At 45.2% G+C, this 27,584-nt stretch overlaps 1 protein-coding gene across 1 annotated transcript in view; it reads left to right on the top strand.

Annotated features, from left to right (window-relative positions):
• The window catches only part of LOC116987157 (radial spoke head 14 homolog), a 146,063-nt gene extending 122,327 nt beyond the window's left edge, over positions 1–23,736 (top strand). The window contains exons 3-5 of the mRNA XM_033043033.1: positions 16,674–16,899; positions 18,437–18,573; positions 22,858–23,736. Of these exons, the coding sequence (XP_032898924.1) occupies positions 16,674–16,899; positions 18,437–18,573; positions 22,858–23,096 (602 nt within the window). The 3' untranslated portion in view covers positions 23,097–23,736. The remainder of the gene's footprint in view (positions 1–16,673; positions 16,900–18,436; positions 18,574–22,857) is intronic.
• The last annotated feature ends 3,848 nt before the right edge of the window (positions 23,737–27,584 follow it).

Raw genomic sequence — 27,584 nt, 5'->3', positions numbered from 1 at the left:
AGTTAATTTAGTTCAGATGATCCCAACATACAGATGTTAGGCCATGTTCCTGGCTGGATGATGTGGACAGCACTTCAGTAGAATGCAAGGAGCATGGGGATTGAGGCCACAGGGTGCACCATCCAGGCAACTTCATCCAAGCTCACACCATGCTTTAAGGGTGAGCTCGATGTAACTTGTAGTGTAGTGATCATAATATGATAGAATTCAACCTCCAGTTTGAGAAGGAAAGCTGAAATCTGATGGATCAGTATTACCGTTGAGTAAAGTGAGCTACAGGGGCATGAGGAACGAGCAGGCTAAAGTTGATTGGAAGGGGACCCTAACGGTAATTATAGTGGAGCAGTAATGCCAGGAGTTTCTGGGAGTAATTTGGAAGACATAGGATCATTTCATCTCAAAGTGTAAGAAACATACTAAGGGGAGCATGAGGCCACCATGGCAGTTTAGTTTAGTTTAGTTTAGTATTATTGTCTCGTGTACCGAGATACATTTGTTTGCGTGCTATCCAGTCAAAGAAAAGACATGGATACAATTAAACCATCCACAGTGCACAGATCAAGGATAAAGGAGCAGCATTTAGTGCAAAAATATAAAATTGAAATCTCATAAAGTCCGATTTTAAAATAGTTCAAAGGTCTCTAATGAGGTAGATGGGAGGACAGGACCGTACTCTAGCTAATGAGAGAACCGTTCAGTTGCCTGATAACAGCTGGGAAGAAACTGTCTCTGAAACTGGAGGTATGTTTTTTCAAACTTCTGTACCCCTTGCCTGATGGAAGAGGGGAGAAGTGGGAGTGACCAGGGTGAGACTCACCCTTGGGGTGGGAGATTGCAACCTTCACGTGGTCCGCCCTGTTTCGACAAAGGCAATCAACCCAGTGTGCATAATCAAATAAGATTAAATAGAACAAGTTGGCCTTCAACTTTAGGAGAAGGAGAAGGAGAAGGAGAAGGAGAAGGAGAAGGAGAAGGAGAAGGAGAAGGAGAAGAAGAAGAAGAAGAAGAAGAAGAAGAAGAAGAAGAAGAAGAAGAAGAAGAAGAAGAAGAAGAAGAAGAAGAGGAGGAGAAGAAGAAGAAGAAGAAGAAGAAGAAGAAGAAGAAGAAGAAGAAGAAGAAGAAGAAGAAGAAGAAGAAGAAGAAGAAGAAGAAGAAGAAGAAGAAGAAGAAGAATCCCCCTTGAGCATGCTGGCGGCCTTGCCAAGGCAGCGTGAAATGCAGATGGAGTAAACGGAAGGGAGATCGGTTTATGTGATTGTCTGCACTACGTCCACAACTCTCTGCAATTTCTTGTGGTCTCGGATGGAACCGTTCCCAAACCAGCCTGTGATGCATCCCGATAAAAGACTCTCCACGTCAAATCTGTAGAAGTCGGTGAGGGTTGTTGGGGACATGCCGAACCTCCGAAGGAAGTAGAGGCATTGGTGCACCTTCTTGGCCATAGTTTCGATGTGGCTGGTCCAGGACAAATTGCCGGTGATATTTATTCCTGGGAACTTGAAGCTTTTGATCATCTGCACTACGGCGCCATTATTGTGTGTGTACTGTTTCACTTCCTGAGGTCAATCACAACCTCCTTTGTCAAGCTGACATTGAGGGAGAGGTTGGTGTCTTGGCACCAGGTTACAAGGTTCTCAATCTCCTTGATTTAGGATGTCAAAGAGAGCACAAAAAGGAAGTCAAAGATAGTATAAAAGCAAAAGAGAAGGCATATAACGTGGCAAAGATTAACGAGTAGCCAGAGGATTGGGAAATGTTTAAAACCCAACAGAAGGCAACTAAAAAAAGCAATTACTTTGGAGTAAATGATAAAATAGGCCAAAGTCAGCATGGTTTTGTCAAGGGGAGATCTTGCATGTCAAATCAGTTGGACTTTTTTGAGGAGGTAAGAAACACAATAGACAAAGGAGAGTCAGTGGATACTTGGTGGATATTGTTTACTTGGTTTTCCACAAGGTCTTTGATATGGTGCCATACGTGAAGCTGCTAAACAAGATAGGAGCCCATGGTATTAAAGGCAAGGTACTAGCATGGATAAAACATTGGCAGCCTTGTAGAAGGCAAAGAGTGAGAATAATGAGGGTCTTTTCTGGTTGTCCGCCGGCTACCAGTGGTGTTTTGCAGTGGTCAGTGTTGGGTCCGCTACTTTTCATGTTATACATGTAAATGATCTGGATGAGGGAATTGATGGCTTTGTGGCCAAGTTAGCGGATGATGGGAAGATAGGTGGAGGGGCAGGTAGTGTCGAGGAAGCAGGGAATCTGCAGAAGGACTTGGACAGGTTGGGAGAGTGGGAAAAGATGAGGCATGTGAAATACAACGTAGCAAAGTGTACGGTCATGCATTTCGGTAGAAGCAATAAAGGCAAATGGGGAGCGGATTCAGAAATTAGAAACTTGGGAGTACTAGTGCAGGTTTCCCAAAAGGCTGAATTAGCGGTAAGGAAGCCAAATGCAATGTTAGCATTCATTTCGAGGGGATTAGAATATAAAAGCAAGGGTGTAATGTTGAGGCTTGATGAGGCGTTGGTGAGGCTGCATTTGAAATATTATCTGGGAAGTGAAAATAGGGTCTTAAAGATAGAAGCAGAAACAGATGCTGGAAGAATGTGGTCCTGGCATGGAGGCAGAATCACAACATCTAAAGCTGGGTATCGCACATGGATTGTTGGGGGGGGTGGTGGGGTCCCGTAACTAGATGTGAAGTCCCAGACATAGATGTGGGATCCCAGGCCAGTCACAGAGAGCGCAGGGGGAGCTGAATTTCCGTGATGTGCAATGGGGCCCTAGGTATGGAAACAGAGTGCCGGGGGTGGAGGCAAGATCCCAGAGGTGCAAGCAGGATCCTGGGGTGCAGGAGGTGATAGCGGGATCATTAGATGAGGAGTCCCAGAGATGAACATTGGTATAATGACTTGTTTCCACTAGGAAGGATGGCATTCTTGCAGTCAGCTTCATTTCATTGTCAGTGAACAGTGGGGCTGGGTAGCTCACTGTTCTTGCTGCCTGCTCACACACAACGTTAGTGCTGCCGTCTCTGTTAATTTCCTTCAGAGTAATTCCTGTTACCTGCTCTGCCTACCAAGTATTCCAAAAAGTTCACATCATTTGAAGACTTGCTAAAGGCTTTGATGTTTGACATTCATTCTTTGATGTTAATTTCCCCACCGTTATCTCCCTGTATGACTGCACCCTTTGAGTTCCTGCTAAAGCTTGGTATAAAGGCTTGTCATGCCTTGCGGCTCAATCCGTGTTCAGCCTGAAAGCCGTGCAGACATTTATAAATTATTATACCTCTAAGTTTGCCCGGCAGAAAAGTGACAGTCATTTTAATGTAGCTTTAGCCAACTTCTGCAACTGAACATGGAACGAATCTCTACCCTGGTGTGTAAAATTCTAGCCTTCTTAATCCAAAATGCCATTTATATCTAGACGAAGCTGGGGGGAAGATCGGCAGAGATAATTGTACAGCATGAGAGTGATGTAAATAAAAACCAGCAGTTTTTTCCCCTAGATTGAGATGGGTGAATCAAAAAGGCTCCTGGCAAAATATGTGAATGATGCCTTCACTATCTCCATTCAAAATAGCAAGATGAGATTCAGTTTGCACTGGGTCTTGAAGATCACATGGCGATGAATACAGCATTAGTTTAATGGTTTTAACGCCATGGGAAGGACAGCTGTGAAAATCAGAAGGATGGAAGTGTTAGGTAGTGCAATAAAAAGGAACTGCAGATGCTGGTTTATGTCAAATACAGACAGAAAGTGCTGGAGTAACTCAACGATTCAGGCAGCATCTGTGGAGAAAATGGATAGGTGGACATTTCCTACCCATTTCCACCTCTCCATTTACGCCACAGATGCAACTGACACGCTGAGTTACTCCAGCACATTGTGCCTATGTTTGGTAGTGTGTAAGCTTGACTGTTTAGTTTAGTTTAGTTTACACTTACGTCAGGCTGTTGTTTATAGACTACAGCTCGGCGTTTAAAACCATCATCCCTTCCAAGCTGGCCATCCGTAGTTGTTTAGCAGTTGATTAGCATATTTGTTCATCTTGTATTATGGTGGTGTTTTGTTTTATTGTATTGTAAATACAATTTTAATATTTGAATAAATATTTTTGATTAAAAAAAAAAAAAGCTGGCCATCCGTGAGTCAAGGCACCAGACGTTGGAGGGCTCTACCCGAGCCGGCTGCCTGCCCCTTTTCCGGGGATACGTCCGTGCCCGGGTGCGGATGGAAAGGGAATACGCCCTGTCTACGGGCACCCTGAGGGAGTTCCGAGACCGCTGGGCACCGAGGGGGGTTGAATGTATCCTTGACAAGGATTGCAATATAATTGTTTAGCAGTTGCTTAGCATATTTGTTCGTCTTGTATTATGGTGGTGTTTTGTTTTATTGTAGTGTCAATACTATTTTAATATTTGAATAAATATTTTTGATTAAAAATGTTTTTTTTTTAAAAAGCTGGTTACCAAGCTCACGGAACTGGGTCTCTGCGCATCCCTCTGCAATTGGATCCTCGACTTCCTCATCCACAGACCACAGTCTGTTCGAATTGGCGGAGACACTTCATCCTCAGTACGGGAGCACCTCAAGGCTGCGTGCTCAGCCCCCTGCTGTACTCACTCTATACCCATGACTGCGTAGCCGGGCATAGTGCGAACTCCATCATCAAGTTCGCCGACGACACCATTGTTGTTGGACGAATCACAGATGGTGATGAGTCAAAGTATAAAAGTGATTACAATTATACCGAGCCAATTAACCCACAAACCTGTACGTCTTCAGAGTGTGGAAGGAAACTGGAGATCCCAGAGAAAACCCACACAGGTCATGGGAGAGCATACAAACTCCATACAGACAGCACCCATAGTTAGGATCGAACCCAGGTCCCTGGTACTGTAAGGCAGCAACTCTACCGCTGTGCCGCCCTTGACTGTTTTCAGTTTGTCCAGGAGAAATGTTGTCAGAACTCTAACTTCGAAGGCTAGTGTGCATCACTGGATAGATTGTACAGGGATTATTGAGGGATTCAGCCAGATGGATTGCTGGGCTTTCTCGTATATTATTGGGAGAAACTTCTCTTTAGGATGTATTTTTGGCCTCCGGTTTTTTTTTGTCCGTGAAAGCTAAAATTAATCATCTCTGTCACAATGACACACTTCTCAATCAGCTACATCCCAATCAGATTGCACAAATGTTGACTGCTGTAAAATGTATATTTGCTAAGTGTTGATGGAGCTACTGAGATAAGTTTCTGGGGAATCAGAATCTTATTATTGCAAAAATTGGGCTATTGAGCTTTGTTCTTGGCTGTGACAGAGCCTGTCCCAGAGGAGGAATTACTATTAAAAAAAAGTGAATAATGCAGCACTGGTTTTTTTTTAAATGCCGAAGATCTGTTTCTGCGGAAATGTGGCACGTCCATGTATTCTCTATGAACATGCCAGATGGCTCAGGTAACACATGCAACACTTACATCTCCTTGATGAAAGGAAACGGAAATATTAAATAATGAGCTCCTTCCACAGTGTGCCACTCGCCAACAGAAGAACGTTGGCAACACCACAGAAGACATTTGCAACTTGCAAAGCTCCATCTTTTGGCAGCCTCTTGAGTCTCTCCAACTGCACTTCTCCTTGATATTCAAATGTAAATTTCGGAACCAGAGAGGATGTTGGGATACTTGACAATGTGGACACTGCTAAATGCTTCCTGAACATTAACTTTGTTGTCTGGATGCTTCAGTGGAGAATTAGACATAGCTAAGTCACAAGGCCAGATGCTTTATTATTATTATTATTTATTATTATTATCGCTGAAAACTTTAGCCAGGTGCTGGTTTCCGACGGGCACGGTGACGGACGCACCACATATCTCTGTCCTCCATGCAGCTGGCAAGCTCCGCTTTTGTCTCTGCGCATGCGTCTTCCTTCAACGCCTTCAGCATCATCTTGATCGGCCGTCCCGGGTCACGTCTTCCATGGGTGGGTTCCCACAGCACCACCTTGTCAGTTGGCATTTCTGGGCAGCAATGGCAGTGACCAGCGAGCCTCATCCTTCTCCACCTGATCTTCTCGATCAGAGGTGGAATCTCCCCATAGAGCTGGGCGTTGGTGATGTAGTCCCACCAACTGACATTTTGAACTTTTCTGAGTATTTGGGTATAGGTACCATCGAGAGACTTGGACAGTGCTCGAGTGAGAGTCCATGCCTCATACCCGTACAATAATATGGTCTCTACAGTTGAATGGAAGCGTCTCAGTTTGAGACCCTTAGACATCCGAGACGTCCAGATTTTCCCCATGTTATTGAGGGCTTTCCATGCGAGCCCTTTCCGGACCTTGATGGCATTCTCCGAGCTCTGCATCCTTGCTCCCAGATACTTGAAGTCCTCCACTTTCTTGAGAGATGCTGAGCACCTGCAATAGCCGAAATATAGATACAGTTGAACCACAATGACTGAAAAAGGGGGCTGCAAAGGGTTGATTGGCTAATGAGTTGCTATGTGGTTCCCCACTTTCCTTGATCACCTCCTTGGACAAAGATAGCCACTGCACCAAGACACAAGCCAGAGGGAATCACACCTTAAAGAACAAGACAATTAAATTGAATCTTGAACCTTGAAGACAGTCTCATCCGCAGGACAATGGCACACTGATCCAGGAAGTGGGCAGTCACATCTCCGGAAGTTAGATACAAAATGATGCCGTAACTCAGCGGGTCAGGCAGCATCTCTGGATAGAAGGAATAGGCGACGTTTCGGGTCGAGACTCATCTTCAGACTGAAAGTCAGGCGAAAGGGGAATGAGAGATATAGACGGCGATATAGAGAGATATAGAACAAAGAAATGAATGACATGCAAAAAAGTAACCTTGATCAAGGAAGCTGTCCATTGTTAGCCGTGGGCTTAGTGAAAACAGGTTATACAGACAATGACTTCCTACATACCAGTCACATCTCCAATACTATTGAGGATATTCCTCTCGAATGAAAATAGTCTCCCCATTAGGAACTGCACGGCCACCCCTCCAGGTTAGTGGCACACTATGCCAGAGAGAATATCAACACTGTTCAAGAAGACAGCCTCCTCTGCAGGTAGAAAGCACTCATTGTTTTGGAGAAAAAGCAGCTACTCTTCGAGAGTCAAAACAGAATCTAGTTTAGTTTTGTTTCATTTCGTTTAGTTTAGAGATACAACGTGGAAACAGGCCCTTCGGCCCACCAAGTCTATGCTGGCCAACGATCACCTGTATTATCCTACACAATTTTACAGAAGCCAATTAATCTATAAACCTGCTCATCTTTGGAATATGGGAGGAAACAGAAGCACCCCGAGAAAACCTATGCATACATGTTTGACTGCATGATCACAGCACAAGTACCATTGGAAAGCATGCCATTGATATCAAATCTTTCCAGGGACCTATACCCTGTATTAGCAAAATGTATTGTATAAATGAGCTCTTAGCAGTATTTAATTCTTGTATGTAGTCTTCGATAACTCTCTGACAGGTCTTCGGATGCATTGAAAGTACCATCAAAATTAATGCCCATTGAAAAGGCAGCTCATTGTCAGAGGGAGTGCTTGTGCAAGCTCTGATCACCTCAGGAACATTATGCCTTGTGAAACTACGTAGATGCAGACTGTGACGTCAGCTGTTCAGAAGGGGACTGAAATTCATGAGTTATCCTGTGACCTTCTGCTGAATCTGCAACAGTGAATTAGTACAATTCCAGAGAGAAGAGACAAGGAAGACAACGTGGACAGGATTCTTTTTTTGCGTGAAACGTTAATTTCAAACATAAAATAAATCCCGTCCACATTTTCCCTCCCTTTTGCATGCTCTGCTTTTTTTAAAAGGTCCAAGATGCTATTTAATAAAAATGAACATAATGCCTGTAAATATAACAACTGTTGGACTGAAGGGTGAACTCGCAGTGTGTCTATAGAGCATTTTCACAATGTCAGGAGGTCTCACATTCAATGAATTGGCACCATTTCTAAACGTGGCAGCCAATTTGCACACACACGGCAACATTGCCCTGGCGCTGATAGACGGGGAAGTATTGGCTCTGGATCAATTCTCTCGGAATCGGTAGCGTGAATGCACAGATTATTTTAACCAGAGTAGGAGAATCACGAACAAGAGGACATAGGCTTAAGGTGAGAGGGGAAAGATTTCATAGGAAGCTGAGCGCCAACTTTTATAAGGTTACAGCCGGAGCCCCTTGCGTGTATGTCAGGGCATTTTTGACCAAGCACATTGGGTAACTTCATTGTGTCTCAGTTTAAAAACTGCAGTAAGTAGACCAAGAAGAATGCTCAAGATAGACAAAAAAGCTGGAGTAACTCAGCGGGTCAGACGGCATCTCTGGAGAAAAGGAATAGGTGACGTTTCGGGTTGAGACCCCCCAGCCCTATCAGAAGGGGGGGCAACGAGTGCCATTTGGCATGGGCCTCATGCCTGTCTGCTTCAAAGGGATCTTGATTTGGGGGCCTCTAAAATTGAAATTGGCCTGGGCCTCAGTTCATCTATGAGAGGGCCTGGCGACCCTTCTTCAGACTCAGCCAGCTCGACTCGGCCTCTGGCACAGAGGATGTCCTGTGGATTCGGAGGTGTCACATGAGAACCTAAAGCTCTTCCACAAATGGGCCGGAAGGAACATGACGGGACATGCAGCAGTGGATTGTGAGGTGGTCTGGTGGTGAGCACATAGAAACACAGAAACAGAAACATCGAAAATAGGTACAGGAGAAGGCCATTCGGCCCTTCGAGCCAGCACCGCCATTCAATATGATCATGGCTGATCATCCTAAATCAGTGCCCCGTTCCTGCTTTCTCCCCATATCCCTTGATTCCTTTCGCCCTAAGAGCTATATCTAACTCTCTCTTGAATACATCTAGTGAATTGACCTCCACTGCCTTCTGTGGTAGAGAATTCCACAGATTCACAACTCTCTGGGTGACAAATGTTTTTCCTCATCACAGTCCTTACGCCGAGCCAGCATGTGCGTTCATGGACTGGGAGTCCCCAGAGCCATCCACTATGAGCTGCCCTGGGCCAGACATTCCCAGGAGCCGGTGGGAATGCTACACTTCAGGGAGGCGTTGGCATCCGGATGAGGCAAGAGTCCACTGCCACCTACTGGAGATGAGTATATGTAGTCTTGTTGTCACCTTCTCCAGCTAACAATGATCGATTCTACATTTTCCTTGAGCTTTGTCCCCTTTGATCTCTTGTTTTCACACCTAACACTTCTATATCTCTCATTCCCCTCTCCCCTGACTCTCAGTCTGAAGGAGGGTCTCGACCCAAAATGTCAACCATTCCTTCTTGCCAGAGATGCTGCCTGTCCCGCTGAGTTACTCCAGCATTTGTGTCTATCTTCATTATATGTACCGTGTAGGTTTGGTTCAGGCATGTTGTATCTCTTGGTGAAATAACATCTCAACACTCAAAGCCAAGGATGATTGATTTGGCTAGATGTTGATGCTGAGGAGAAAGAAAAACAAGAAAATAATGGATTTTTTTGAAATGGCTACTCTTTCAATAAAATACAAACTACCGATGGAAGGTCATCAGGCCAAAAGGTTGATTCTTCTCTTTCCATGGAGGCGCCAAACATGCTGAGTACCTCCAGCATGCTCTGTTTTTACTGTAGATTTGCAGCGTCTGCAGCATTCTCCTTTCCTAACATTGTTTTAAGAAGATAGACACAAAAAGCTGGAGTAACTCAGCGGGACAGGCAGCATCTCTGGAGAGAAGGAATGGATGATGTTTCAGGTTGAGACCCTTCTTGTTTTAAGTCTGACAGATCCTACGCACCTGGAACAGTTTCAAAATGCTTTATGAAATCTTTAGTTGTAATAATATGCTTCCAAGCATGACTTCAAACATCAACGCTTTACAAATTCAGAAGCTCCCGGGACCATAACTTATACCTTATTGCGGCAATTCTTGCTGCTAATCTGAATGTGGTGCAAAGACTGTTTCCCATGGCAACAAACAGTCCTCCCATCATGAGGAGAAAGAAGGTGCCTGTTTCTCCGGTTCCTGTTATGTTTAATTGCCGTCTCTGTTTCCATCCTCATTCCTCAGCCATATCACGGACATATGCTGCTTACCGAAGGAGGAGGCGTGTTGTGGAGAAGGTCAGCCAACACTCATCGCTGAGAGGGAGCTCTGAAATCAGATGCTTGCAACAACAAAAAAGTCCCATCTCACATCCTACACTATTTGATCTGCACTGTGTGGGCGACAGTCATTTCCTGTCATTCACTTTGCCTCTGAGCCTAGGGTGTATATTTTTTCACAACCAGTCTGGAATAAAGTTTTAATTGATAGATTTTCTCATTCTTGCACAGCTCACCAGCCTTGTTCAGTGAGGGAACCTCTTGGTTAATTTTTTTTTAAATTTTAAAATATACATTATTCGAGAAATAAATATATCCAATACATGATCCTTACAAGACTCCATCCAACATTCTCAGAGGCTATACATACATTCAAAACTGTTTACACAAATTACACCAAGTTATCCCCCACCCTTGCCACTCATGTGGCCCACTGGCATGGAATCCCTTCCCTTATTTTTTGAGGGGCGTCTCCACCACGCCCTGCCCCCCATGTCCAGCAGCGGACAGACCCTAGACTGTGGTCCTCCCCCACTGAGCCTTGGTGTTGGCTGCACCAAGCTTCAGTGCGTCCCTCAGCTTGTGTTCATCAGACCTGCTTTGGTTTTGTGGATCAGCCTTAGTTTGCTTGTCGTAGTCGGGATATTAGGATCATCCTTGTTCCATGGCTTGTAGTCAGGATATTGATATTTTTCTCTCCATATATCTGACCCACTGAGTTACTCCAGCTTTTTGTGCCTATCAATATTCTTTGTACCCTTCCATATCTCGTTTCCCTCTCCCCTGACTCAGTCTGAAGAAGGGTCTCGACCCGAAACGTCACCCATTCCTTCTGTCCAGAGATGCTGCCTCTCCCGCTGAGTTACTCCAGCATTTTTGTATCTGTGTACCAATATTAATACCTCTGTGTCTCCAGGCTAGGGGGAGGAGAAACTCTTTGGAAGCCTGGCTCTGTGAAAAAAAACACTTTTTCTCACAGAGAGTTGTGAGTCTGTGGAATTCTCTGACTCAGAGGGCGGTGGAGGCCGGTTCTCTGGATACTTTCAAGAGAGAGCTAGATAGGGCTCTTAAAGATAGCGGAGTCAGGGGATATGGGGAGAACGCAGGAACGGGGTACTGATTGGGGATGATCAGCCATGATCACATTGAATGGCGGTGCTGGCTCGAAGGGCCGAATGGTCTACTCCTGCACCTATTGTCTATTGTCTATTGCCTCTTCTCACTGTTGCTCGGTGACCTGCTGGAAAGTGGGAATGTATGTGACTATTGGGAAATGATGTGTTAACATCTATCTGTGATAACTTTAGTGATGGAACAACCAACGACACCAAACGGCTGCAAAGAATTCACGGAGGATGTTAGATTACCAACTATATCCCGTGACTGCAGCAAGCGAGGAGGAATGCTCGAGGTTCTGGAGCTGATTCTGGCTGGCTGCTGGGGGCTGGCAGCTCCCTTTTGCAGAGGAAGGCAGACAGGATGGAGAGTCAGTCACAGCCAGATCACCTGGATTGGTTTTGACAACTGAACTAAACACTGTTTGTCATGGCACGCGAGTGCAGCAAACTAACAACCTCAGGCACTGGTGCCGTTTCCCCTGACGTTCTGCTGACTCAGGCAGTGGTCCAGCAATTCGTTGGCTCTGGCATGGGAGCATTAAAGAAACGCTAATGCGGTTCGAAACCACAGCATGGGTTCGCTGTTTTACAGTTCGAGGGATCGTGAAACTGGTGCCTTTAAAGCAATGCTCGTGATTTAAAAGAACGGGCCTTGGTGATCATCATGACCAGGTTAATTTCTCGTCAGTTTCGGGTTGCGGTAACCACCACGGGCTTCCTCAACAAACTGCCCCCCCCCCCCCCCACCACCACCATCAGGAGAATGGACTTTTCATTAACCTTCAGTGCAAGAAACAACATGACTCATTCACAGCTTTCTTGCAGGACCATATGATTAGTTTTGCAGTCAACATTGTTCAAGAAACTGCAAGTCTGAATGCACGTTTTCAAAGGCCTTTGTTTAAATTTAATGTTTCTACCAAAACCTTTTTCTCATGAAGGTCACTTCGTGTTTCTGTAGTGTTTTTGCATGTTGTATCTTAACATGCTGAAGAGATGGAGGGTGAGTTTCATCTTTTAGGGAATGTGTTCATTTTCTTCAAGGTGTCCGCCAATGCGATCCTTAGAATCAACCAAAGCGGTGCCGACCAGAAGACAAGACAGTGGCACAAGATAAGGCCCTCAAAGTGCCACAACTGCTGCTGACTTGGAGGAGAACACCTATATTTTCTACTTCATTGCATTCTCTGTCCCCCCCAACTAATTCAACATTATTTAACAAGATCTTTTAAATCTGCTGCTGATGCTGGATTTTTGCTCCCTGTGATCTGTTTGGCCCAGTACCCAGCTGATCTATCATCAGCACTTATTCCAGTATTCCTTCATCGGCAATCTTCCACCGGGGATGACTGACAGTGTTTGCTTATCATATCAGCGTTGCAAAAAAACAGAATGTATTATTGTGCTCTCACGGTGCAGGCTGGACTTTGAACTCAAGGGGAAACTATTAACGGCTCGACTTCATTTCGTACAAAAGGGAGATACGGTCTGTGGCGTGTGGTCTGGGCAAATGGTGAAATTATGTACATTAATGAACTTAAATGGGACAACTAATACGTATGTGACCACTATTTCCACAGCCTTCAGCAATGGAGATCAGGCCCTGGGAATTGTCGGTTTTCATTGCTGTTAATGTCTCCAGCACCATATCTTATGTATAGTCATTTCCTTTAGTTCTTTACCTCGCTTAAATGATTAGGTTCCTGATGTTTTTCAGAATTTACTTAAATCCCATTCAATGTAGACAGCGAAAAAGCATCAGTTTAGTAGTTTTGTTGTTTCGCCTCTTCCCTAATCATCACTGTGAATTTTCTCCTTTCTGACTTCATTCATCTCTTTCATTTCTGACCACTTTTCTGTTCCTTGATCGTTCGTTCTCAAACTATTTTTTGCACTCCACATCAATTTGTTTGTCCATTTTCACCCACCTCCTCTTTGGACATTGTACCCAGTTTAAATGTGCCCATGGAATGGATGGTGAAACGCAGCTCATTCACACAAAGTGGAAATTAAACACATGACGCTTGTTGGTGCTACACTGCGTGGGGCGATGGCAAGATTAAAGACCACCGGTCTTGAGTCTTCAATCTTCAAGATGCGATGGCCAGGTATTTGGACTGCTACCCCAGAAATAATAGAAGGTAGACAAAATTGCTGGAGAAACTCAGCGGGTGAGGCAGCATCTATGGAGCGAAGGCGACCCGAAACGTCACCTATTACTTTGCTCCATAGATGCTGCCTCACCTGCTGAGTTTCTCCAGCATTTTGTCCACCTTCGATTTTTCCAGCATCTGCAGTTCTTTCTCAAACATCCCCAGAAATAATGTTTGCTTACAGTTCTGTTGACACCATTTAATTAAAATAAAACCTGTGGTTATCTGAAGCTGCTGCAAGAACACACACCAAGGAGGGTGAAATATCATGATCTTGGGCCTCATACAGAGTTGGTGTTGATACATCAAATGGGGAGTTTGGAAAATTGCAGAGATTGTCAGCTGCACCTTGGATTCAGAGTAAGGTAGCGCCTTAATCACTGACCTTGGTTTAGAAATCCACAGTAACTTTAGTCACCAGAATCTGATGAACAATTTGAGCTGAAGTACTGCTGTTTGTGGTAGAGGATTCTGAGGTAAATATTTGAAAGCTAATTATTTTTGCCTGTTGGCGATTTAGAGTCACAATTTAATTACTTCACTCATCTTCTTCTTTCGTGTGGCGTGCACAGCCTAAAGTTGTTGGACAACTTGTTCTATTTGATCTTCCGTTTGTGCACGTCGAGTTGATTGCATTAGGGCGGACCACGTGAAGGTTGCAATCTTCCACCCCATTACTTCACTATCAGGACAGCAAATAACCATTTGATAGATGGATTAAGGCTCTCAAATCCACCAACCTGACAAATAGCCAAGAGGTTTGCTAGCAGAATTTTGTTCCAATGCGCCCATGAGAGGCCGACAGGCATATGCACTATGGGTTTTGCATCATGTGTGTGATTCATGGTTATTTTAGGTTTAGAAGACCAGATCTGATGTACTCCAGATCACATGTAATCCAGGTCAGCCTTCATATTTATCTTTTTTCCCCTCTGAAACAGCCTGGAAAGTTCATTCCAGTTTCCTCTGTGCTAACGTTTGATTTGACCCACAAACATCACTCTCTACTGTTCAGGATGTCTGGCCTAAATGTATCAAACTCCAACATATTATTGAAGATAGACTCAAAAGCTGGAATAACTCAGCGGGCCAGGTAGCATCTCTGGAGAAAAGGAATAGCTGTCATTTCAGATACAATACAATACAATACAATTTATTTGTCATTTGAACCCCATTGGGGTTCAAATGAAATGTTGTTTCTGCAGCCATACACACACAAAAGAACCAAGATACAACACAATTTACACAAACATCCATCACAGCGCATCCCCTCCTCGCTGTGATGGAAGGCAAAGACTTATCTCTCCCCTGCACTTCCCATTCCCCTCCCGATGTCAGAGTCAAAGTCAAAGCCCCCGGCAGGCGATGGTAATTGTCCCGCGGTCATTTACGCCGCGCCGGGTGATGCAAGGCCACGCTCCGGGTCTTGGTGTTGGAGCCCAGCAAAGTCCCACAGCCATTCCAAGCCGCGCGGGGCGGTGATGTAAGGCCCCGCTCCAGGTACTCTTCAACCCCGCAACTCGGGCGGGTGAAGTCGCTGTTGCGGAAGCCCCGAAAAGCGGTCTCCCAGCAGGGACCCGCGGGCTCCCGGTGAATACAGATCAAGACCTTCAGACTGAAAAAGGGTCTAAAGAAGGGTCTTGACCCGAAACATCACCTATTCTTTTTCTCCAGAGATGCTGCCTGACCCGCTGGGTTACTCCAGCTTTTTGTGTCTATCTTCGGTTTAAACCAGCATCTGTGATTCCTACCTACACATCCTCCTCAAACATATTATCGCCGTTCAACTTCTAAATTCAATGGAGAGCATCAATTAAATAAGCTACCTCTCTTTAAAATCTTTCTTTTTCTGAACCGTTCAAACCCAGATTCTTTAACACGTCTTCATTTGCCTCTTTCCCCTGTTCCTGGGTTTTCTGCTCTTGGATTCTGTCAAGAACCATTCCAGGTGTTCCAGATGTGCCTACATCGGTGCCTTCTGCAGACTCATTGTCGGTGGGCTATCTCAGAGCCGCCCCAACTTCACCCGTTTAACTTTGTTGCAGGAGCCGACAAGAGTTGCACCTCCCTATGAATGAATGGAGGAGAAATGCCGTGGAGATTCCTCCCCATTATGAGATTCAATGTTTTCAGATAGAGTCATAAAGTCATACAGCCCTTCGGCCCAACTTGCCCCATCGACACTAGTCCCACCTGCCTGCGTTTGGCTCATATCACTCTATACCCACGCTATCCATGTACTTGTCTAAATGTTTCTTAAATGTTGTGGTAGTACCTGCCTCAACTATCTCCTCCGGCAGCTTGTTCCATAAAAGTTGCCCCTCAGGTTCATATTAAATCTTTCCCCCTTCACATTCAAGATGTACATCATGAGATTCAATAGCCTTCCCCTGCTATTGCTGAATTCTGCTGTATTAGTTCCATCTGCCAGTGCTTATTCTGCTGTTTTCAGCCTCGGGATTCATAATCATGTTTTCCCCTTCACCAGACCTTTGTGTACTTAAATTAAATATTTGACCATTGTCTACCCAGATATTCCTGGTGCCTTCCTGTTCAATGTAATATGATGTGTTAAGGTAAATATTTGCAAGAACAAGATCTTCAGTAATCTGGGACACTGATGAATTAAACCTGATTACCTCTCATTATCTCCTGCCTTGCTGAAGTTATTCTACTCCATGGTGCAGCTGATATACTTGCTGCCTTCCAAGTTGCAATCCTCTCAGTTGATCGTTCTACCCAGAGTCATGGCTGCAGCACAGGATGCTACAAAGGGTTAAGTGTTGAATAAGTCTGCAGCAATTAAACCTCCAGTGCTTTACTAGCACCTCCTGATCTGCATTGTACTGCACTTGCTGAGGTATCTATGTGAAGGTACCCTAACTGCAGAAAGAATGTTTCCCCAAATACTTACCACTGGATCTGTGATTATGATTGTGAACATTGCCATATCCTGCACCCCCTCCTCCACCCACTTCTGTTTTGACCCATAGGACAGAACAATTATTAATTATTAACAATAATTAGGAAGCAATTAGACAGATACGTAGATAGAACAGGTTTAAATTGATTTGGGCCAAAACGCAGGCTAGTGCGACCAGTGTAGATGAGACATGTTGGTCGGTGTGGGCAAGTTGGGCCTGTTTCAATACTGTATCATCACTCTATGACTATTGTATGTGAACCGATGAAATGCAGCCTTCTTACTAGGCTGATTGCAATGCCTGCTAAGTGCATGCCCTCTCTTTCTCCCACAGGTGCAGCTGCAATAGTGAACAATGGATTGGTCCCCTTGCTAATTGAGAAATTGATCTCAGAGCTTGATGAGATTCAGGAGCTGATATTGAAGACCCTGCACTACTGTTTACTGGTGGACACCAAGCAAGCGTTGGATGCCTCAGGTGTTAGTGTGTTTAAGTCCAAGCTCTTTCACAGTTCTGACGCCATCAGAAGCCTGGCTGCACAAGCACTGATGAACATCAGGTGAGGTTCTAGCCGAGATATTACTCAACATGCAATAGCAGTGTTTAGTTTAGTTGATGATGATGATGATGATGATACTTTATATGTGGGTACAGTCAAATCTGGTAAAATCATACAGCAGACCTCACTTAGACAGTACACAAAGACTCGCCACATTTCGGCCGTCGACAAAGTTACAAAATGTTCATCAAACAATTTTATCTTCTTCTCAACGGCTTCTCCTTTGTTCGCGGTGGCCCCTCACTGGGTACCCTTTTGTTCTTGACGGCCCACCAGTGGGTTGCTCTCAGTAGTCCACCTCTCTCTCGTGGGCGTGGGACCCCCTGCGCTCCCTAGTTTAGAGACACAGTGCAGAAACAGGCCCTTTGGCCCATCTAGTCCATGATCACCCATGCACTGGTTCTATCCTACACACGAGGGGCGATTTACAGAAGCCAATTAAGCTACAAACCTGCATGTCTTTGGAATGTGAGTGGATGGCAAGGCAAACAGTTCCTTGACTGCCTTTTCAGCATCCAGTAATTATGCAGCCTTTGCATGAACTGGGTTTTCCTCTGGATAGATAAACGGCTGCATAGTTTATTTTGCTTGTAAAGAATGTTATACTTCCAGAAAATTAACAAGTTATTTATTTATTTTTTAAAAGGCATCGGGAATACACATAACGTACACATAGATAACCCATCCGGTCACAGGGAGAACATTCCTCCACACTTCCATCGCCATCTTTTAAAGGTGTATAAAATCATGAGAGTAATAGATGGGTTAGATGCACAGATTCCTTGCCCAGTGCAGGGGAATCGAGAACCAGAGAACATAGGTTTAAGGTGAAGGGGAAAAGATTTTATACGTTCTTCCCGTGACCGCATGGGTTTTCTCTGAGATCTTCGGGTTTCCTCCCACACTCGAAAGACGTACAGGTTTGTAGGTTAATTGGCTTGGTATAAATGTAAATTGTCCCTAGTGTGTGTAGAATAGTGATAATGTGCGGGGGTCGCTGGTCGGTGCGGACTCGATGGGCCGAAGGGCCTGTTTCTGCGCTGGATCTCTAAACTAAACATAATACCAGAAAACCTTGCCCCCTGCTTTCTGCCATGTTGGGCCATTCTGCAATCATTGAATCTGCAATCAGATTCAACTAACAAAGATTCCCATCAACTACTCAGGCCACGGTACAATGTGGTGTGCCACTAAACAGTGATATTGGGGCCCCTACTGCGTGTGAAGCCAGTGACAGTGTTAATTGGCGATTGTGCTTAGGTATGGCAATACTCTACTGGACTGCATGTCAGAAAATAATTGCACTGGGAGTTTACACAGTGACAATAAAGAACCATTGAACCACAGAATTGCACAGGTAACCCAGCCTGGATAGAGCTGCACACATTTAGAACTCTGCCATCACTGCCCCTGGATTTAGAGGCAATGGTTACTTGGTTTTGTCCTCCAACGTAACCCAAGATTTTGGCGTGAAATGGAGTAACAGGTTGATTTTGCTGGACTCGGGCAGTGATTTGCCGTTTCTCTTTCCATTCAGTGCGCCTTTGGAAGGGAAGGAGAAAATGTGCGAGGAGGATGTAATTCTAGTGCTGGTGGATCTGCTCAGTGACCCAAACCCCAACGTCAGGGGGGCAGCAGCAGGAGCACTGATGTTTGCCACCATCACCACCCAAGGTCAGTGACCAACAACCAGCTTTATTCCATATGCTATTTTGTACATCGTATATACAGAGCTATTTTCCTTTTCAAGACTACAATTCTCTGCCAATATCTTTAAGCCTGCGTTAGCCAATTTCTGCCGCTTGTACTAAGAAAGAATTGCAATTGCTGCTTTAAACCAGGCACTGGTTGATTGCCAGCCAAACTGAACCGACCACACCAAAGCCACTCGCCAATAAACACCTAAGAACACCTAAGGGCGGCGCAGTGGTGTAGCGGTAGAGTTGCTGCCTTAGAGAGCCAGGGACCCGGGTTCGATCCTGACTACGGGCGCTGTCTATACAGAGTCTGTATGTTCGCCCTGTGACTGCATGGGTTTTCTCCGGGATCTCCAGTTTCCTCCCACACTCCAAAGACATACAGGTTTGTAGACAATTGTAAATTGTCCCTACTGTGTGTAGGATAGTGCTAGCGTACAGGGATAGCTGGTCGGCACGAGTCAGTGGGCCGAAGGGCCTGTTGCTGCACTGTATCTCTAAACTAAACTAAACTAAACTAAAAGACATTTGAACATAGAAGTTAGCACACTACAGCCCAACCCACAAATGTTAAATGCTTGCCAGAAATAATCAGCAGGTCAGGCAGTGATTTGTCGGAGGAGAAATAATTAGCATCTTAGGAACCCTTCGTCAGAACTGTGAAAGAGAGAAAAACAAGTTAATTTTAGGAGAAGATAGGGTGTGAAGAACACAGCGAATGTCTCAGATAGTTTGAGGTGAGCTGGGTTAATGTGGGCACTGACCTGCACATTAGTTTTATTTGTAAAGGTTAGACTGTGGAACTGCCCAGCAGGCCAGAGGATGCAGTAGAACAAGGGAATGACAGGCAGGATGGGCCAGTTGGGAAACGGGAAGAAAAAACAGGCAGTGTGTGTCGGAAGGGACTGCAGATGTTGGTTGACAGCGAAGGTGGACACAAAAAGCAGGAGTAACTCAGCGGGTCAGGCAGCATCTATAGAAAAAAAGAATAGGCAAAGTTTCAGGTCGAGACCCTTCCTCAGTCTGAAGAAGGGTCTCGACACAAAACGTCACCTATTCCTTTTCTCCAGAGATGCTACCTGACCCGCTGAGTTACTACCGCTTTTTGTGTCTATCTTCCGAAAAAACTGCAAGTTAGCATAGGTTGGGGAATTCAATACTGGAAAACTTCACCATGCAAGGCAGAAGGTGAGGTGTTGCCCATGCTGTGTGGGGCCTCAGTGTAACAGCACAAGGCAGAAGCTGGAACATGGACTCACTGATGTTTTCCAGCATCTGTAGTTTCTTTAAAAACATGCCTTTCTTTTCTTTCCCTTAAAACCTTATTTATTTACGTATTGAATCATTTATACTCCCTCTGATAATATTAAAAAAAGCTTTGAAATACCTTTACTAATGAAAGTTCACTACTGCTTGATGCTTGATGCTACATCCCTGACTCGGTCATTAACCCTTTAATCCTGAATAGATTGAAAGTCGCTGTGCTCATGACTCCATGTTCAATCCTTCCAGTTCAAAGGTTGCTGTAGCTGGAACCAGGTGGTGTTCACACAACACTGTGGGCAGTTGTATCTGAAGCACGCTGTCTCACTGAGCGCAGCTAAGGCCACCATGTTTGAAGCAAACCTCTGCCATACTTTCCGTCTCGTGGCAGATTGTTAAAGACGGTGCAACATGTTGCCAGGCAACCAGTCTGAAGAAGCAAAGCATCCTAATCCCGACGATCGACATAAAATGTTGGAGTAACTCAGCGGGACAGGCAGCATCTCGGGAGAGAAGGAATGGGTGACGTTTCGGCTCGAGACCCTTCTTCAGATGGGTCCCGGCCACCTCCATCACTGGCACGTGCACAGTTTGAATACAGATTTAGCCTTGGGAATGTGGGTGTTGAATGGGCACAAGGTACCAATGTACTGTTGCAGCCTCCATTGGTGCCAAGCCAACAAGGACTGCGAGTTGAGTCCAGGATGGGGCTTGGTGCCTCTACTTCCGGGGATAGATATTCACGAAAGAGATTTACTGCTCTAATTTCCGCTGAAATTGACAAATATCAATCAGGCTGCGTCGATGCGGACCAGGGTGGGCGAATCCAGCTGGATGCCAATCTACAAAGTCCACCTTGGGGATCACTCCGCAAACCTCCGATGAGGTTAGATGTGGGCGAGGGCAGTCTGCCCACCCCAGTAGCAGATTAACCACAGAACTCCCTCCCTCGAGTAACCTCCTGCCATAACCTGGCTTTGTTTCAAACCTGAGACAGGTAACAAGGGCTGGAGCTGAATAGAGCCCAAGGATAACTACTGCAAGCAGGGATGTGATCAATTAGCTGGAGGATACATTTTGGGGAGTCAGAGCAGTAAGTGATGGATGTGCGCTTGCGCTGGGCTCATTGTGGTGTGTGGCAGCTGTAGTATTGATGGAGCGCTAGGTAGAAGCATTATAATTGCACTTGGGTATCCAGTTCTGCCATCAACAGGCAGTATTACTGACAAATTGGGTGCACACAGCACATTGTGGGTGGCGTGATTCATCGATCTGGCTTTGCACATTTGTAGCTCTGTCTCATTATGCAGTTGCTTGGATGATAATTAACCCTCTAGACCGAACAAAAGTATAAAATATTTAAGAATGCTGCATCGACCAGGATTAAAGTATTCTAGCATGTGGCTCTGATTGCCAATTACTGAAGCACTTGAAATTATTTCAAATGATATTTTGAGAGTGTATGTTCTCTCTTCCCCTGAAACCATTGATTCTTTGTTTAAATGCATTCTGCCAGAGCAGTGGTTAACTCTTTGGTGTAAATTTTCTCAGTCAGTTCTGCTCCATTTTTGATTTATTTTCTTAGAAATATTTGGGATGAATCAGGGGTCAGTTTCACACTCACCACTTGGATGTTTGACGCTAAGGGTAGGACTAAACTGTGAAGAGGTGGTAAATGTATCATTAATCCTTGTGCCTTTGGTATAGACCAGAATGCGCGTAAATGTCCTGGTGCAGCTCATTACCAGGATAGTCTCATCCATCAGTACTCTTCATTACATTGGTCGCTAAGCACTCATTGAAAAAATGCTCTCCTTACTGCAGCCGAAAGGAGCGGAGTGATTCGAGACTGTCCCATAACAACCACCCTTTCACCTGAATACAACGGTACTCGAAGATAGCTTCAATGCAAAAATGCTCAGATTGTCTTCCTTCTGTGATTTCTCTCAATGGCGTCCCCTCTTAAATCATTAGAACGCAGGAAAAGGTCAGCAAAGATGGCCCTGACATTATGAGCTCTTTTGCACTGTGAACTTTGCAACGTGAAAATAATAGTCAATCATGCTGTCCTTGAGTTTATTCTACCATTTATTTAAATCGTACGTCAACCCGTCGACCCATTCTTGACCCCCCTACCTTTGAACCCGTTCCCAACCAAATATCTATTGATTACACTCACAGTCAAACCTGCAGCAGGGAACATATTGTACTTCCTGGATCTGGAAACTTTGATGTGAAATCACCCGTGACACAAGGTGGGTTGATGTGCAAGGATGGACGTCAAAGCTGGTCTCTGCGTGTGGACCAAATCCACAGAACGGTTTGTAATTCCATCTGGATTTAAAGGCCTTTCTGAGGAATTCCTGAAGGATGGTATTGATGAGATAAAGGTCCTTCTATAGATAAGAAAGTGGTGCAACAGGATGGTTTTGGAAATTCCTGCGGTATCAAACAAGAGGGAATGTACTTTCCACTGCCGGTTGATCACACAATGGTGGAGACTTATCACCTTTTGTACTTGTAACTCCAAAATAAACCACTGACAAGGGCAAATCAAAGGGCCAGTTATCTAACTTTAGATTAGAGTTTAGAGATACAGTGTGGAAACAGGACCTTCAGTCCACCGAGTCCACGCCGACAAGAGATCGCCATACACTAGCAATATCGTACACACTAGGGACAATTTACAATTTTTACTAAAGCCAATTAACCTACAAACCTGTACGTCTTTGGAGTATGGGAGGAAACCGGAACACCCGGAGAAAACCCATGCAAGTACAGCCAGCAGGATCGAACCTGGGTCTCTGGCGCTGTAAGGCAGCAACTCTACCGGGTATCTGATGCGGTGCCACCGAGATGCCCTTAGGTGTTCTGAGGTGTTTATCGGTGATTGGCTTTGGTGTGGTCGGTTCAGTTTGGCCGGCAATAAACCAGAGCCTGTGTGTCACACACAGAGGGCATGAGCACCTGTAACGGGGATTGTGTTGTGTCTTATCAGGAAAATACAAAGCACTGGAGGCTGACATCATCCCACCCTTACTCATCCTGGTGAATGATCCAGTGAGCAAGGTGCGACTGAATGCCATTAAAACAATCACCACCATGTCAGAAGCTCCTGCAGGAAGAAGAGCGCTCCTGGACCACCTGCCGCTCTTTAAGAGCAAGGCCCAGGACCCCAGTGAGGCCGTCAGAAAGGCCATCAAGATCGCCATTGAAGTCATCACCTGGAAACCCTAGCTGGGTGACAGCACACAAACCACTGCACCAAACGTCCCCAAAGCCCCGCAACTCTCATTCCCTCCGTGGATTACGATTTACACCTTGTATTGTCAATTGTTTCACATTTATACGTCCTGATTTGTTTGTTTCACCTCTTGCCCTGGATCCACCCCACTTGCCTTCTCACCTCCCTGCTGCTCTGTCATGGTGCCTGCAAGTTTGTTTCAACACGTCTGGAAGGGTGAAGGTTGTGGGAATCCATAATCTTGCTGCCATTTCGAATTTTGACAATCAGTAGTTGCCAGCTTGATTTTGTAGTTGATTCCAGATTGCCAAACTGATTGATTCAATTGCCAAATCCAGATTGATTCAATTGCCAAATATCAACTGTATTAATGTTCAATAATTACACTTTAAAATTAAGCTCTCATAATTCTTCTTATTCTGCTAATTCTTCTTGATTTATCTTTACTTCCATGTCCCTTTGTGCCTATGTCATGTTCTCCTTCTCTTGTTAGGGGTCTGTGCACTCTGTAATAATCAGTGACTACAGTATAACTATGTTCTGTGCAGTTATTCGGCTTTCAGTAGGTCGGGCACAGTTTGTTGAGAGGAAATAAACTGCAAATATCACAGGATTAATATGTGTAATTTTCTTTATTAAGTTATTATTGCTTCAATCAAATTGGTTCAAATTTGTGTGGATTTTATTTATAAAGTTTACTTACTGACCAGCTACATTTATGGCAAATTGATAATTTACTGATTTGCAACATCAAAACTAAAAGCTTCTGTGGCATTAACTTACCTACACAGCGAAAGTTATTGAACCAGTCAAATACAGCCCCCAAGTTAGCACAAAGTTTCCTGTGCCAGGAGGCCTTGGATTTAGGTGATCCCAAGCAAAGCAGAAGAAACGGGAAATACATCTTAATATCCTAACATTAGTCTCTACCCGAGACTGCGAGCTCCTCGATGGTGAAATCTGCAGTGGAGTGCAGTGGAGTGTCAATCCCAGGCAAGGGATCGCAGGCTCCGATGATAAGTTCATGGCCCAAAGTGGGCTCAAAGTCAGTCTCAAGCAAGGCCGCCAGCTCCATGATGTTAGGCCGCAGAGCGACTGGGGATACGACCCGAAAAACAATTGCATCTCCGGCAAGGTAAGAGATTGCGAAGAAAGGTTCCTCGACCCCCCCCCCACACCCTCCACATAAAACAAACAGAGAACATTAACACAAACTTTTAAAAACACACTAAAAATAACAAAAAAGACAAAGCTGCCATCATCGTCAGCTGCTTATAGTAAGAGAAATAATACCTGGCCATCAAAATTTACCTGGGTGAATCCAGTAAAATCATACTATACCTGAGTACAATCACGCCATACACATGGGGAGAAGAATGAATAACCAGGGTGAAAATGGTCCTTGATTATGCCGGTTGCTTGCTGTCATGTTTGACCAGTTAACGACAGCAGCAGGCCTCCCGTCAACCTTATTCGTGAACCAGTTGGGTTTTTACAACAATCTGCTGCTTTTGGATCAGCACTGAGATTAGCAATGTTTATGTCCCTAATTTATCTCATTGACTTTGGGTTTCTGAATTTCCATGAATGGATTTGAAATGTTTTTGGACCACAGATTGCTGATCTAGTGACGACAGTAGCCAACTCTATAAACACAACCCCTGTATTACAGCAGGGTTATCGGTTCCCAAAACACCATCAGTATTGAGATTATTTGTAACACAAACCCACAGGGAGGCACGGTGGGGCAGCGGTAGAGCTGCTGCCTTACAGCACCAGAGTCCCGGGTTCGTTTCTGACTATGGGTGCTTGTACGTTCTCCCCATGACCTGATAGATTTTCTCCGAGATCTTTGGTATCCTCCCACATTCCAAAGACGTACAGGTTTGTAGGTTAATTGGCTTGGCATAAATGTATAAAATGTAAAATTGTCCCTAGTGTGTGTAGAGTAGTGATAATGTGCGGGGATCGCTGGTCGGTGCAGACTTGTTGGGCCGAAGGGCCTGTTTCAGTGCTGTATCTTTATACTAAACTAAACTGAACATCTGTATGTGTCAAGAAACTGAAAATACAATAGAGATCGTGATGCCATGCCTTTCCCCCAGCAGTGGGTCTTGCTCATCCACGGCGGAGCCGGGTAACCCGTCCGCAGGGGGCAAACTACCAAGCCCTGCCCTGCTTGCCCCCGAGGGCCAGAGAGCAGGGTGAAGAGATTCAAGATGGCGGCAGCGGCGGATGCAAGGAAACCAAGGGCCGGTGTATGGAACTGGGGTCTTACCTCCCACGGCCTCAAAGCGCTCTGGATGTTACGAGGTCAGCTGTGGAAGGCGCCTCCGGGGCACAGAGACTGAACGGTGGCCGGTTGAGGCGAGGGACGATGGTACGCTGGCCGATGTACCAGATCCAGGTCGAGGCAACGCCGGAGTGGGCCGCTGGAGGCCCAACTGGATCGGGCGCCACTCCAAGAGATCGATCATGCGAACCAGACGCAACCTGCAGCGTCACGGAGTCGGGGAGGACACCAACAGCTTGGCCAGGCCGACCCTGCAATGCCACCAGGACAACAGGCCTTCATGGCCAGGTTAAGAACTCCGCACTTACAACAACTTGGACTTGACAAGGGTGCCAAAACCTGGCGACTTTTGTATACTATCTCAGTGTATTGTCTTATACACTGGTAGTTAATCTAACATTTGTAATGGTCAATTAATTTGACAACCCGCATGTCTTTCCGGTGTGGGAGGACTCCAGAGCACCTGAAGGCAAGTCACAGGGAGAATGTCCAAACTCCACACAGACAGCTCTGGAAGTCAAGATTGAATCCGGATTGCTGGAGGTATAAGGAAGCAGCTCTAGCAACTGCACAGCTCTTTTCTAGGAGGTCTTGAACAAAGTGAAGAACCAAATTCAATGAACCATTCTCCCAATGTAGGTACAATTCCATGAGTGTTGGAGATAATGCAGAATCCACCAGTCCGGGAGCCTTTTCTTATATCTGAACCTATGCCAATTCTAATGCTGAGTAGTCAGTTTTGACTCATTGCCATCTATTACAGCTCAAGAGCCTTCCTTACAGCTCGGTGGCCTTCCTTCCCCGAAGGAAGCCATCTCATGCGTTCAGAGTCACCATTACTGCCACTGGTCCTTTGCGTCAGGTTGTTTAATTAAACTATGTTGAAATTCAGACGTGCTTCTTGGCATCCAGCTTTTGGATGAATTGCATGCTAATTGAGGCACTGTGCCACCAATCTTGACGGGGAGAGAGCCAATGCAATTCACAGCTACCATCTGTCAGGGTGGCCAAGCCTGGCTACATGAAATCGAACAGTGAGACTCTTGGATAGAGTGGATGTGGAGAAGATATTTCCACTACTGGGAAAGTCTAGGACGAGAGGTCATTGCCTCAGAATTAAAGGACCTTCCATTAGGAAGGAGAAGAGAAGGATTTTCTTTAGTCAGTGGGTGGTGAATCTGTGGAATTCTTTGTCACAGAAGGCTGTGGAGGCCAAGTCAATGGGTATTTTTAAAGCAGATAGATGGATTCTTGATTAGTATGGGTGTCAGGGGTTATGGGGAGAAGGCAGGAGAATGGGGTTAGGATGGAGAGATAGATCAGCCATGATTGAATGGAGGAGTAGACTTGATGGGCCAAATGGCCTAATTCTGCTCCTATCAGTTATGGAATGAGTCAGACGGTGGAGATGTATGGGCAAGAGGTTGCTGTGGGATGATGGATTACCTGCCATGTTTGGCCTTTTGACTACACACTTCCTGGATAAAAACCGACAAAATAACTGAATAGAAATGGGATAGGCGGTACAGTGACTCCGCAATAAAGCTACTGCCTTACAGCGCCAGAGACTCGGGTTTGAATCTGACTACGGGTGCTTCTCTGTAGGGAGTTTGTACATTCTCCCCGTGACCTGCGTGGGTTTTCTCCGAGATCTTTGGTTTCCCCCCACACTCCAATGACCCCTGATTTGTAGGTGAATTAGCTTGGTGTAAAAAAAAATTGTCCCTAGTGTGTGTAGGGCAGTGTTAATGTGCGGGGATCGCTGGTCGGTGCGGACACTGAAGGCCGAAGGGCCTGTTTCCACGTTATACCTCTCAACTAAACTAAAACTTAAGTAAAATTACTGGTAACAAACAAAGCAGGAAGAAGTGGCCTGTGGTAATTATAAGGCTACATAGTCATTGAAGGCTAATGTAGGATTATATCTGTGACTCATAGAGAAAGGACAGTGGCAGGTTTTTACTTGTGCACCTTTGCTAATGTAACCCAGACCATTTAGCACCATTTAGATTATTAGAACATTTCAAGTCACACCAGTTTAAGGTGAAGGGGGAATCCGAGGGGTAACAAAGTGTGGTGGGTGTATGGAACACGTGCACGAGGAGGGGGTTGACTTGCAACGTTTAAGGAACATTTATGCAGGTACTTGGATAGGACAGGTTTGGAGGGATAAGGTCCAAATGCAGGC

The sequence above is a fragment of the Amblyraja radiata genome, chromosome 25 (assembly GCF_010909765.2).
Source record: "Amblyraja radiata isolate CabotCenter1 chromosome 25, sAmbRad1.1.pri, whole genome shotgun sequence".
In the NCBI taxonomy this organism is placed as follows: domain Eukaryota; kingdom Metazoa; phylum Chordata; class Chondrichthyes; order Rajiformes; family Rajidae; genus Amblyraja; species Amblyraja radiata.
Note: the sequence above shows the minus strand (reverse complement) of the source record. Positions and strands in the feature narration are given on the sequence as shown.